The sequence below is a fragment of the Neophocaena asiaeorientalis genome, unplaced genomic scaffold (genome assembly GCF_003031525.2).
Source record: "Neophocaena asiaeorientalis asiaeorientalis breed wild unplaced genomic scaffold, Neophocaena_asiaeorientalis_V1.1 scaffold65, whole genome shotgun sequence".
Taxonomy (NCBI): domain Eukaryota; kingdom Metazoa; phylum Chordata; class Mammalia; order Artiodactyla; family Phocoenidae; genus Neophocaena; species Neophocaena asiaeorientalis.
Window position 1 is genome coordinate 4,140,470 of NW_020173215.1, and position 13,208 is coordinate 4,153,677.

The window sequence follows — 13,208 nt, forward strand, 5'->3', positions numbered from 1 at the left end:
AAAAAAGGGCTTCCCTGGTGGTGCAGTGGTTGAGAGTCCGCCTACCGATGCAGGGGACACGGGTTTGTGCCCCGGTCCGGGAAAATCCCACATGCCGTGGAGCGGCTGGGCCCGTGATCCATGGCCGCTGAGCCTGTGCTCCCGGAGAGGCCACAACAGTGAGAGGCCCGCGTACCACAAAACAAAAAACAACAACAAAAAAAAGGTAAATAATTCAATAGCAGACTAATATTTAACAGCCAGTACAGAAATATAATGACTTAGTCATTTATACATTTTGCCAAATTTCTTTTTCCTAAGGAAAAAGAAAAAAAATAAAGCAAGGGCATTTAGGTAATTGTAGTTTTCTACTGAAAAAGATTTGGTGTTTCAAGTTTAGTACCTCCTACTCAGTTTTATATAGAGAAAAGTTTATTCCCAATTCCAGTTACCATTAAGAGTCGTGTGCAGAATATGTCTATTATTATTGATAGATATGAAATATCATCAACTATAATTTAGTAAATACTGCATTTCCTTAAAGCTCATCATTGATAATATATATTTGGATAGCTCAATTCATAAAATTTCATTATCTCTTATTTAGCAAACTAACTAAAAATCAACAACAGAAAAGAAGCTCATGCAATTGCTATAAGCCTACACAATCAATACATCAAATAATTGTAATTGTAACAACTGCTCTGTTAGCTATACTCTCTGTAGAAACAGAACAAATAAACCTCATTTATTTCAAGTGATTTATCCAAGGCAGGAAGCAATAATATGTTAATTATAATATATATATATATATTCCGATGGGATACACTAGTCTCTTAAGAACTGATTATTTGAAAGAGATGCCAACATTCAACCCTTTTAATACTATTACGTTGATACTGTTATAATTTTATTTTCCCCTCTACTTTTTCTTTTCACGATATGACAGAGAAGGGTTAATACAAATGCAGTGCTACCTGCGTGTTTATTTTTCTCTCTTTAACTTTTCTGTTTGTGTGTATGCCCACACACACTTGCATTGTCTTCAAGTTCATCTTTTGAGATGTGTTTATATTTATGATGAAATTTGAAGAAGGCTGGGAAAGTCCTTATGTCTCTAGGTATTTACGTCAACACGGTTTTAGTGTACTTGTTTTATTTCTATTGAGTTTTGTTTTTTAAGTTAAAAAAATGTAAGTAACCATGCTGGTGTTATCCTGAGATATTCCAGTTTTTCTTTTTAAATTACTAAATGTAAGGTGATGATAGCTAGGATATGCAAGAAGTGCATTTGAGGTGAGAAAGGGTGGGGAGTTAAAGGGGCAGAAACGGGTAAAGTTATAAAGCAGGAATAACTAGGGAATAGAAAGAATCGTTTGCCATTCAGGGGGCGGTAGGGATGTTGACAATTTGTGCAGGATGTGACTGCACCTGAAGGCATAAAAATCACCACTGAGTATTTTGTAATAGGACCTGTAAGCGGGGGCAAGGAGAGGTGGGGGGGAAGGAGGAAAAGGCAGCAGAGGATGGAAGGGAGGAAATAGTTTCACCTGCAACTTTAAAGAAAAGAAGGGGAGGAGACCTTCAAGATGGTGGAGGAGTAAGATGTGGAGATCACCTTCCTCCCCACAAAAACATCAGAAATACATCTACCTGTGGAACAACTCCTACAGAACACCTACTGAACACTGGCAGAAGACCTCAGACTTCCCAAAAGGCAAGACACTTCCTATGTACCTGGAGAGGGCAAAAGAAAAAAGAATAAATAGAGACAAAAGAATAGGGACGGGACCTGCACCAGTGGGAGGGAGCTGTGAAGCACACACTAGGAAGCCCCTTCCCAGGCGGAGACTGCGGGTGGCGGAGGGGTGAGCTTCAAAGCTGCAGAGGAGAGCGCAGCCACAGGGGTGCGGAGGGCAAAGAGGAGAGATTCCCGCACAGAGGATCGGTGCCGACCAGCACTCACCAGCCCGAGAGGCTTGTCTGCTCAACCGCCGGGGCGGACGGGGCTGGGAGCTGAGGCTCCGGCTTTGGTCGGAGCGCCCGGAGAGGACTGGCGGTGTGAACACAGCCTGAAGGGGGCTAGTGCTGCACAGCTGGCCAGGACGGAGTCCGGGGAAAAGTCTGCAGCTGCCGAAGAGGCAAGAGACCATTGTAAACAAGCTCCAGAGAAGAGCGCGAGCTGCGGCTACCAGCGTGGACCCCAGAGGCAGGCATGAAACACTATGGCTGCTGCTGCCGCCACCAAGAAGCCTGTGTGCAAGCACAGGTCACAATCCACACCTCCCCTCCCGGGAGCCTGTGCAGCCCGCTACTGCCAGGGTTCCGTGATCCAGGGACAACTTCCCTGGGAGAACGCACGGCACACCTCAGGCTGGTGCAATGTCATGCTGGCCTCTGCCGCCGCAGGCTCACCCCACATCCGTACCCCTCCCTCCCCACGGCCTGAGTGAGCCAGAGCCCCCCAATCAGCGGCTCCTTTAACCTGGTCCTGTCTGGGCGGGAAGAGATACCTTCAGGCGACCTACACGCAGAGGCAGGGCCAAATCCAAAGCTGAACCCTGGGACCTGGGCGAACAAAGAAGAGAAAGGGAAATCCCTCTCAGCAGCTCAGGAGCAGCGGAGTAAATCTCCACAGTCAACTTGATGTACCCTGCATCTGTGGAATACCTGAATAGACAACGAATCATCCCAAATTGAGGAGGTGGACTTTGGGAGCAACGATATATATATATTTTTTTCCCTTTTCTCTTTTTGTGAGTGTGTATGTGTATGCTTCTTTGTGTAATTTTGACTGTATAGCTTTGCTTTTACCATTTGTCCTAGGGTTCTGTCTGTCTATTTCTTTGTTGTTGTCGTTGTTTTTTGTTTGTTTTAGTATAGTTTTTAGCGCTTGTTATCATTGGCGGATTTGTTTTTTTATTTGGTCGCTCTCCTTTTTCTTTCTTTGTTTTTTAAATTATTTTTATTTTTAATAATTATTTTTATTTTAATAACTTTATTTTATTTTTCTTTCTTTCTTTTTTTCTCCCTTTTCTTCTGAGCCGTGTGACTGACAGGGTCTTGCTGCTCTGGCTGGGTGTCAGGACTGTGTCTCTGAGGTGGGAGAGCTGAGTTCAGGATATTGGTCCACCAGAGACCTCCCAGCTCCATGTAATATCAAATGATGAAAGCTCTCCCAGAGATTATAAGAAAATTATAAGACACTGATGAAAGAAATGAAAGATGATACAAACAGGTGGAGAGATATACCGTGTTCTTGGATTGGAAGAATCAACATTGTGAAAATGACTATACTACCCAAAGTAATCTACAGATTCAATGCAATCCCTATCAAACTACCACTGGTATTTTTAACAGAACTAGAACAAAATATTTCACAATTTGTATGGAAACACAAAAGACCCCAAATAGCCAAAGCAATCTTGAGAAAGAAAAACTGAGGAATCCAGCTCCCTGACTTCAGACTATATGACAAAGCTACAGTAATCAAGACAGTAAGGTACTGGCACAAAAACAGAAATATAGATCAATGGAACAGGATAGAAAGCCCAGAGATAAACCCACGCACATATGGTCACCTTATCTTTGATAAAGGAGGCAAGAATATACAATGGAGAAAAGACAGCCTATTCAATAAATGGTGCTGGGAAAACTAGACAGCTGCATGGAAAAGAATGAAATTAGAACACTTCCTAACACCATATACAAAAATAAACTCAAAATGGATTAAAGACCTAAATATAATGCCAGACACTATCAAACTCTTAGAGGAAAACATAGGCAGAACACTCTATGACATAAATCACAGCAAGATCCTTTTTGACCCACCTCCTAGAGAAATGGAAATAAATACAAAAATAAACAAATAGGAACTAATAAAACTTCAAAGCTTTTGCACAGCAAAGGAAACATAAACAAGACAAAAAGGCAACGTCAGAATGGGAGAAAATATTTGCAAATGAAGCAACTGACAAAGGATTAATCTCCAAAATTTATAAGCAGCTCATGCAGCTCAATATCAAAAGAACAACCCAATCCAAAAATCGGCAGAAGACCTAAATAGACATTTCTCCATAGAAGATATACAGATTGCCAACAAACACATGAAAGGATGCTCAACATCACTAATCATTAGAGAAATGCAAATCAAAACCACAATGAGGTATCACCTCACACCAGTCAGAATGGCCATCATCAAAAAATCTACAAATAATAAATGCTGGAGAGGGTATGGAGGAAAGGGAGCCCTCTTGCACTATTGGCGGGAATGTAAATTGATACAGCCACTATGGAGAAGTGTACGGAGGTTCCTTAAAAAACTAAAAATAGAACTACCGTACAACCCAGTAATGCCACTACTGGGCATATTCCCTGAGAAAACCATAGTTCAAAAAGAGTCATGTACCACAATGTTCATTGCAGTGTGATTTACAATAGCCAGGACATGGAAGCAACCTAAGTGTCCATTGACAGATGAATGGATAAAGAAGATGTGGCACATATATACAATGGAATATTACTCAGCCATAAAAGGAAACGAAATTGAGTTATTTGTAGTTAGGTGGATGGACCTAGAGACTGTCATACAGAGTGAAGTAAGTCAGAAAGAAAAAAACATATACTGTATGCTAACATATATATAGAATCTGAAAAAAAAAATGGTTCTGAAGAACCTAGGGGCAGGACAGGAATAAATATGCCAATGTAGAGAATGGACTTGAGGACATGGGGAGTGGAAAGGGTAAGCTGGGAGGAAGTGAGAGAGTGGCATGGACTTATATATACTACCAAATGTAAAATAGCTAGTGGGAAGCAGCTGCATAGAAGAGGGAGATCAGCTCGGTGCTTTGTGACCACCTAGAGGGGTGGGATAGGGAGGGTGGCAAGGAGATGCAAGAGGGAGGAGATATGGGGATATATGTATATGTAGATCTGATCCACTATTTTGTAAAGCAGAAACTAACACACCATTGTAAAGCAATTATACTCCTATAAAGATGTTTAAAAAGAAAAAGAAAAAAGGAAGACATTTTTTGAAAACTGCTTTTGGACTCTTATGTTTAAAATTTTAAGCCCCTGAGGTTGTTTTCCTTCTTGGATATGTTTTCTCTTAAATTTTTTAGTAGCATTTTAATGACTACTGACTATTTCCAATCCTGGCTTTAGAAACCAATTTCTTTGGCTCTATGCCATGCATAATGGATACCTAGGCTTCCTATGGCATTCAGAATTATTGGCTGTTTCCTTTTTTGAGTGGTTTATAATAAATTAATATTAATGCTTTTAGGTAAACCTTCTATCTTCTTCTCTATTGTCAGCTCCTTACCTCTTAGTTAAATTTGAAAATATGTATATATATATATATATGTTTGAAATGTTTTCTTTCTTACCAAATCGTGGCTCTGTTTTCTTTCTTCATCTAGTTTTGAGTAGGAATCAATACTGAAAGCAAGGAGTTGCTTTTACTTTGTGGCCAGCATTAAATTGTCACACAACTATCCAGTAGATTGATTTTGCAAGATTAATAGAATTCTTTAAAATGCTAAGATTATGTAGGTAATCAGCAAATTATGTCCATATATTCTTTAGCTTATACACTTGTCCTTAATTACTAAATTGAACATAAAAATATTAGTATGTTAGAGAAACTAGTAGGTCACTGAAGAGTAATGCCTGGGTAAAGGAATCAGTTTTAGAAAGCAACATATACATGTTGAACGTAATTTAAATATCTTTTGAAACATGTGTTGGATCAAGATACACATCTCTCAGAAGCATGTGACTTTGTCAGTCTCTTGTTTCCTTCGATAAACAGAATTATTATGCTTGTAATTGGCCAGGATACTCAAGCTTTGTTCCATGGTACCATATGTGTTTTTGAAAATACTACTTAAGTTCATAAAATGCATTTGCAATTTATAGCTATTTACTTTTAGAATTCCTTCCACTTACTTTTGTCTCTGTGGTTCCTCAGGAGAGTGGAGTATTTTTAAACAGCATTATTTCCACTGGGCTACAGCTGAAATACGATATTTGTTTCTTGTAGCATTGCTGATACTGCATATTTGGAATATTAAATAAATAGACTTTTCAAAAGACCTAATTAAATCATTACTCTTGGCTACACATTTTCAGACATTCACTAGAACTACTAATGCACCACATCAGCTGATTTTGAAAGTGAAAAAGATGGTTTATCGACATAGTCTGTTGCCTTTGCTTCTGTTCAGAAGAATTATCATAAGTTTAGGAGTATTAATTATTATAGTCATTTTGCAGACAGGACATTTCTCAATTTCAAACCATTTGTACAATAGCTTGAAATGTTTTTGTATCTTGGCTTTCCCCTAGTTTCCAAATTCCATTTTAGTAGGTCCGAATTGAGTGTAGCTGTTTTTCCCTGGACTGTTTTACCAGAATAATCGAATTCCTTGTGAAATAGAACAAATGGTACAGAATGTGGTCAGATTAGAAGTCTAAAATTCTTATTGAATGTTTTTGTTAAACCATACAATTACAATAAATACATTAGATACTCTATGTACACCTGAATATGCAAGATAAATGTGCATAGTATGTTAAACCTAGCTGTTCCATTACTAAATTAAAATGTTCTTTGGGGCATTCATGTTACTAAATTTTAAGATTAGCTTTGGGAATGCAGTACAAATATAGCAAATTCCACTAAATGTAAATTTTGAAAGAGTATTTTTGCCTTCAACTGTTAGAAATCATCCCCTTATGTGTTTGGTCATGAAGATAAAATATATTTAATCTGTGATGGAAAAGATGTATGGAAACTTCAGCTGCTGAAATTTCCCAGCATGTCAGCTTTATAGTCTAAACACCCTAAATTTATGTTCTTCCTAATATCTTCTGGAGAGTTCTTAGCTGTATATTTTCATAAATACCTTGCTATAGCTTAATATGGTAAAAAAGTATATTTGTTTTATGTGAGTATATTTAAATCAAAAAGCAATTTTTGAAGTTGACAATTCCAACACTACTTATACCTCAGTGTCAAGGCTCAATACTACATATTAACAGGAAATCAGAAAATATTTTCCCTGGGATATGTAGCAACTCTAATCAAATTTTTACTTAGACACACAATTAATAAGTAGTAGAGCAAATATTCAAGCCCAAAACTATGACTCCAGAGCATCAGATCTCAGCCAGTACAGTGTATAATATTTAACTCAATATTTCAATTATAATATACATATAAGTAAACATATCTAAATCAAACTGCTCATAATTGCAACAATATATAGGTAAGTTTATAAGAGATTTTAAAATACTGTAAAGTTATCATCCCCCATCATCAAATCCAGATGGGTGCTTAATTTTTTTTTATTAATTTTTATTTGAGTACAGTTGCTTTACAACGTTGTGTTAGTTTCTGCTGTACAGCAAAGTGAATCAGCTATACGTATACATATACCCCCTCTTTTTTGGATTTCCTTCCCATTTAGGTTACCACAGAGCACTGAGTTCCCTGAGCTATACAGTAGATTCTCATTAGAAAAATATGGAACACTTCATGAATTTGTGTGTCATCCTTACGCAGGGGCCATGCTGATCTCCTCTGTATCATTCCAATTTTAGTATATGTGCTGCCGAAGCGAGCACTAGATGCTTTAATTTCAATTTCCCTTAATTTCTTTATTTTTGATGCTGCTAAAATCTGTTCTTTCTTGAAACCTTCCCTTTAACCTCTGTGGCAGGCTGTCCTCTGGGTCTCCTAGGTCCTTCCCCCTATTCTTCCCGTAGTCCCTGCCCCTTTTTCTCATTCTCTAAATGTAGTATTCAATCTTTATGCTGCTGTTCCTTTCTTGATCTATTCTAATTTAAATCCTCAACAAATCTTGTGGCCTCAACTGTGACCTACATATATCGACCTTCAGATAGTTTTATGAAACCCCTTTTCAAATCTCTGACCACACAACCATTTCTATGGTTATGACCATTGCCACATAACCATTTCTATGAAACTATCCTTCAATTGCTTAACATACTATACATAAAATTATAAAATTTCACTGTATACTTTCTCCTGCATCAAAGCAGATCTTATCCAGAGGTGTCTTCAGCAAGAGTATTCTCCTAATTCACAGCCAAAGTAATTTGAAATTAAATTTTTTTCCTTCTGTTTCACTTTTACATCCATTGCCTGGAGTTGTTAAAAGAAAGAAATGAGACTGAGTGAAGTAAGTCAGACACAGAAAAAAAAATATCATATTTTTTATATTTGGAAACTAAAAATAGGGTACAAATGAACTTACTTACAAAGCAGAAGTAGGGTCACAGATGTAGAAAACAAACTTATGGTTACCAGGGGATAAGGGCAGGGGGGAGGGATACACTGGGAGTTTTGGATTGACATATACACATTACTATACATAAAATAGATAACTAATAAGAACCTACTGTATAGCACAGGAAACTCTACTCAATATTCTGTAATGGCCTATATGAGAAAAGAATCTAAAAAAAGAGTGGAGATATATATATATAACTGTTTCACTTTACTGTACACCTGAAACTAACACAACATTGTAAATCAACTGCAATTTAAAAAAAAAGAAAGAAATGAGAATATAGGGGAATGTTGAACAAATGAGAGATATTGTTACTGTTACTTCTATATCCAATAACCTATCAGATCTTAACTAATTTGTCCTGTGTATTATGTTTGGTACATAATAATTGAGAGTCTCATTTCTAGAGCAAGATAGCCAGGGTTCATATTTCTTTGTCTCAGTTTCTTTATCTTCAAAATTGGGATAATAATAGTACTTACCCAACTGGATTACCTTTAAGTATCTAAACAACTAGTGCCCATGAAGTGATGTGCTCAGAGCAGTGCTTAGCACTTAATAAACACTTAATAAATGTATTTTTCTCAACTTTTCCATTCCTTCTGCCAAATTCCTAGTTCATACCTCAGATTTTGAGTGCTACAGCTCTAAGATCTGAGAGAAAACAAGAATGGATCCCTGCTTTCATTTTACAGAACAGGGACTTAGAACCAGAAAATAATACAGATTGTATAGAGTTTCATCTTGAGGAACTAAAGCCCCAGTCTCTTGGGGCCAAACTTTATTCACTGTCTCCCTTCTCTGGCCTCTCCTCATTCTAGTCCATCCTACACTATCGAGAGACTTAAAAGATTGTTTTCAATTAAAACAAGATTAGTGGTTTCTTGGCCATACAGTTCAATGTGTGTTACAACTGAGATTCTCCAACATACACCCATAATCTAATACTTTAGCTTGATTTTTCTTCTTTTATTTTAGATTTAAACTCTCCACACTACCAAATTGGTCAAAATAATCCCTGTCTTTGGTTCTCACAGCGCTTATTGCAAGCCTCCATTTAGTGCTTGATTTGTTTAATACCTTTTCATGTTGAACCAGAAGGAACATGAGCTCAGAGTCAAGCAGACTAGGGTTTGAAATCCACACTCACACTTACAGTGTGACTCTGCATAAGTTAACTAGCATCTCAGAACCCCGTGTCTTCATTTGAGGAATAGTATCTCACGGAACTGTGAATGGAAGCGAGATAATGCATACTTAGTGCTGTCACTAGGCCTGGCACAGAGCAAGCCTTTAGCAAACCTCTGGTTATGTGGTTAATAGTATTAGCATCATTCGTATTTTCCATGTTTATATTTTAAGAATTAAAAAATATATAAATACTGAAGGTTGAGATTTGTTGTGTTATTTAATGGAGTGAATGGTATATATAAATACTGAAGGTTGAGATTCATTGTGTTATATAAATACTGAAATATACATATAAATACTGAAGGTTGCGATTTGTTGTTATTTAATGGAGTGAATGGTGAAAGACTAGCTAATACACTACTCTGGCTTGTTACCTTTTGAAATCTTACAGTATCATGTGAAATTAAGCCCCAAAGCTTCACTTTGTCAAATACGTATTCAGCACAAGGAGTGGTACTCTTGGTGTTCTATTTCTAGCAGTTCAGATACTCATCTTTTTTTCCTAGGGTGCAAATGCCCTCGTCACATACACAATCATTAGTGGAGCCGATGACAGTTTCCGAATTGACCCTGAATCTGGAGATCTGATAGCTACCAAGAGGTTGGACAGGGAACGCCGTTCCAAATATTCCTTGCTGGTTCGTGCAGATGACGGCCTTCAGTCCTCAGATATGAGAATAAATATCACTGTCAGCGATGTGAATGACCACACACCCAAGTTCTCCAGGCCTGTGTACTCTTTTGACATCCCAGAAGACACTACCCCAGGTAGGTGGCACGCCCATAAGTGTATTGGCAAGGATCACCTTTGACTACAATTATGGACTATGTTTTGGCTACTCTTAAATTGTGACTAGTTTTTACCGTATGCTACTAGGTATAAATGCTGGATTTTGAAATATTTTAATTAACCATCTTCACTACAATTCCCAAACAAATTTCTAGACTTTTGAGAGCAAATGAAGGTAGCCAATCATCTGGTTACTAATTACAGATATTTCTGTTTCTGAAAGTATTTGTGACATGCATTGTGGATTTTTCTGGCAACCATAGTTTTGATAGCATTTTTCCACTTTAAAAACGTCTGATGTTCACTTTGTTATAAAGCAGAAACTAACACATCATTGTAAAGCAATTATACTCCAATAAAGATTAAAAAAAAAGTCTGATGTGAATAGGTTGCTGTGCATAGAAAAAGCAAAGAAAAGCACATGAAAACCTGTCAATACTGGTTCTAACACTTACTAGCTGTGTGAACCAGGGCAGTGTATTTATTTCTTAGCTTCAGTTCATTCTGCTGTATATGGAAACAATTCCTGTTAGAATTAGGGTAAAACATATATGAGTTTGCTAACATGGGGTTCGAGGATTAGCAGATGCTCAATAAATGTTAGTAAAATAGGAATCCTGAATTCCCACCTTGTCTATTTGAACATATTATGCTGTGACTGTTGAATTTGAGTACCCAAAATCCGTGTAATTGGTGTGGGTATGCTTCCTTCCCCCTATTGGAAATTCTTATCTAAAACTGAAATTGCATTCTGAATTACATTTGGAGTGAGTTTGGAATTAGGCATATGTTTTAGAAACTCATTTGACAGAGGAGTGAAACATTTATAGAAGCCTACTTCTCACTATAGTCCGCAAGATGAGTTATGCATGTCCTTCATGTAATTCCCATTACATTTCTTTCTCGCCTTAATTCTAGCAATGGTCATGATACGGCCCAGGGTTCATGGCCTTCCCCAATCAATAGAAATTGACTAAAGGCCAGACAAGAAATTGAGGCTAGGCTTTATTGGGGCCCCTGCCCCAGCAGGAAGGAGCAAAAACAAGTAATAGGTTCCCTTGCTTGCTTGGCAAGCTGGTTCCTTATGTGGGGTCAGGGTAGGGGTGTGCCCAGGGGTCGGGCCAGAGGGGTGGCTTAGGTGTTCTGCCCACCTGTTTGTGGTGCTGAGTGCAGGGAGCATGCACAGTACCCTGCTTTTGCTCCCAACACCCAGTTTTTGCTCCTGGCTCTTCAGAAGTGGCAGTTGGTTTTTTTGGTCTTTTTTTATCTCTTGGTCTAGAATTTGCCCCAACTGGGCATGCACACAGTTATTTTCAGTCCCATATAGTTTCTCTGTATTTGTTTTGCTTGAGGAGAGGTGTGTGCTGGTGTAAGCCCTGCAGCACTGCAGCAAAGGGCCCCAGGTCCCAGCCTGTCTCGGTCATATGAGCTGTCGACTGGTATCCCCTCAGCATAAGTTTGTATTATTGCTTGGAATTCCCAGTTCCTGACACTAGCAATGGGCCCCAATATATGCTCATTGAATTCATCAATATGTTTATGGATTGGTAGTGCCAGGTAGAAAAATAATGTCCGAAGTAGTGTTCATTCCCCAGAACATTTACATTGCAACATATCTAATACGCTATACATTTTGATACTATTTGGGAATGTTGGTATCGGGTGTTAATGTAGAAATCTACAGAATGTTGTGTTCATTATATTTTCATAGTAATTCTCTAGTTAAAATACTTTACTGTAGAAATAAAGTTTTTGATATCATAAGTATTCTCTTAGCAATACCCTGTCCCATTAATTTTAGACTCTTATTTTTCTGATAGGTTCTTTGGTAGCAGCTATTTTAGCTACAGACGATGACTCTGGTGTGAATGGAGAAATTACATATATTGTAAATGAAGATGATGAAGATGGCACATTTTTCCTGAATCCAGTTACCGGAGTCTTTAATTTGACTCGAATATTAGATTATGAAGCACAGCAATATTATATTCTCACTGTTCGAGCTGAAGATGGTGGGGGACAATTTACTACCATTAGGGTTTATTTCAATATACTAGATGTAAATGATAACCCACCCATTTTCAGCTTGGATTCATACAGCACATCTTTAATGGAGAATCTACCTCTAGGATCTACTGTTCTTGTGTTTAATGTCACTGACGCAGATGATGGTATGTACTTTATTTTATATACTTAAACTTTATTAAAAAATATCATCAGCTTTATTTCGTATTTCTTTACTGTGTGCCGCTGTCACAAAATTGCATTTTATAAGTATAGGTCCAAAGTTGAGGAACAGATTATAATTTAACTCTAGAGGATGAAAAGATTAAGTATTTTGTTGGTTAATTTCTTATTTATAACAGTTACACTGCATGCATTGTTATCATCTTATAAGCTTTTTAAACTTTATCTTTCTTTTTTTCTCCCTAACTGTATGACACTACTGCAGGTTAGCAATGTAGAAGTCATAAAACAGCTTTTTGGTAGGTTTATGTCAGATAAATAACTATTTGCTTACATATATTCTTTTAACATGAAAAGGATAAAATATGGTTGCAAAAGGAAAACCAAAGTCTCAAAAAATACTTAAGAATGCATGATTAGTTTTATATTTCTTTTTTTGTGGTACGCGGGCCTCTCACCGCTGTGGCCTCTCCCACTGTGGAGCACAGGCTCGGGACGCGCAGGCTCAGCGGCCATGGCCCACGGGCCCAGCCGCTCTGCAGCATGTGGGATCTTCCCGGACCGGGGCACGAACCCGTGTCCCCTGCATCGGCAGGCGGACTCTCAACCACTGCGCCACCAGGAAAGCCCTAGTTTTATATTTCTGACTGAAAATTGCTCAGAGTATTGTAGCAAGCTTTCATGCTTTGTCTCAAAGGACAGTCTCAGATCTCTTTAATTTATGCTATATAATCCAG

At 37.9% G+C, this 13,208-nt stretch overlaps 1 protein-coding gene and 1 non-coding gene across 4 annotated transcripts in view; one reads left to right on the forward strand and one right to left on the reverse strand.

The window, feature by feature from the left end:
• FAT4 (FAT atypical cadherin 4) overlaps window positions 1–13,208 on the forward strand; it is a 170,325-nt gene that overhangs the window by 75,524 nt on the left and 81,593 nt on the right. For all 3 annotated transcript variants that reach the window (XM_024745170.1, XM_024745169.1, XM_024745171.1), the window contains exons 3-4: window positions 10,001–10,262; window positions 12,105–12,455. In XM_024745170.1, coding sequence (XP_024600938.1) covers window positions 10,001–10,262; window positions 12,105–12,455 — 613 coding nt within the window. The remainder of the gene's footprint in view (window positions 1–10,000; window positions 10,263–12,104; window positions 12,456–13,208) is intronic.
• On the reverse strand, window positions 7,508–7,614 carry LOC112399829 (U6 spliceosomal RNA). The gene has a single exon (XR_003003322.1). It is a non-coding gene; the product is annotated as a U6 spliceosomal RNA (small nuclear RNA).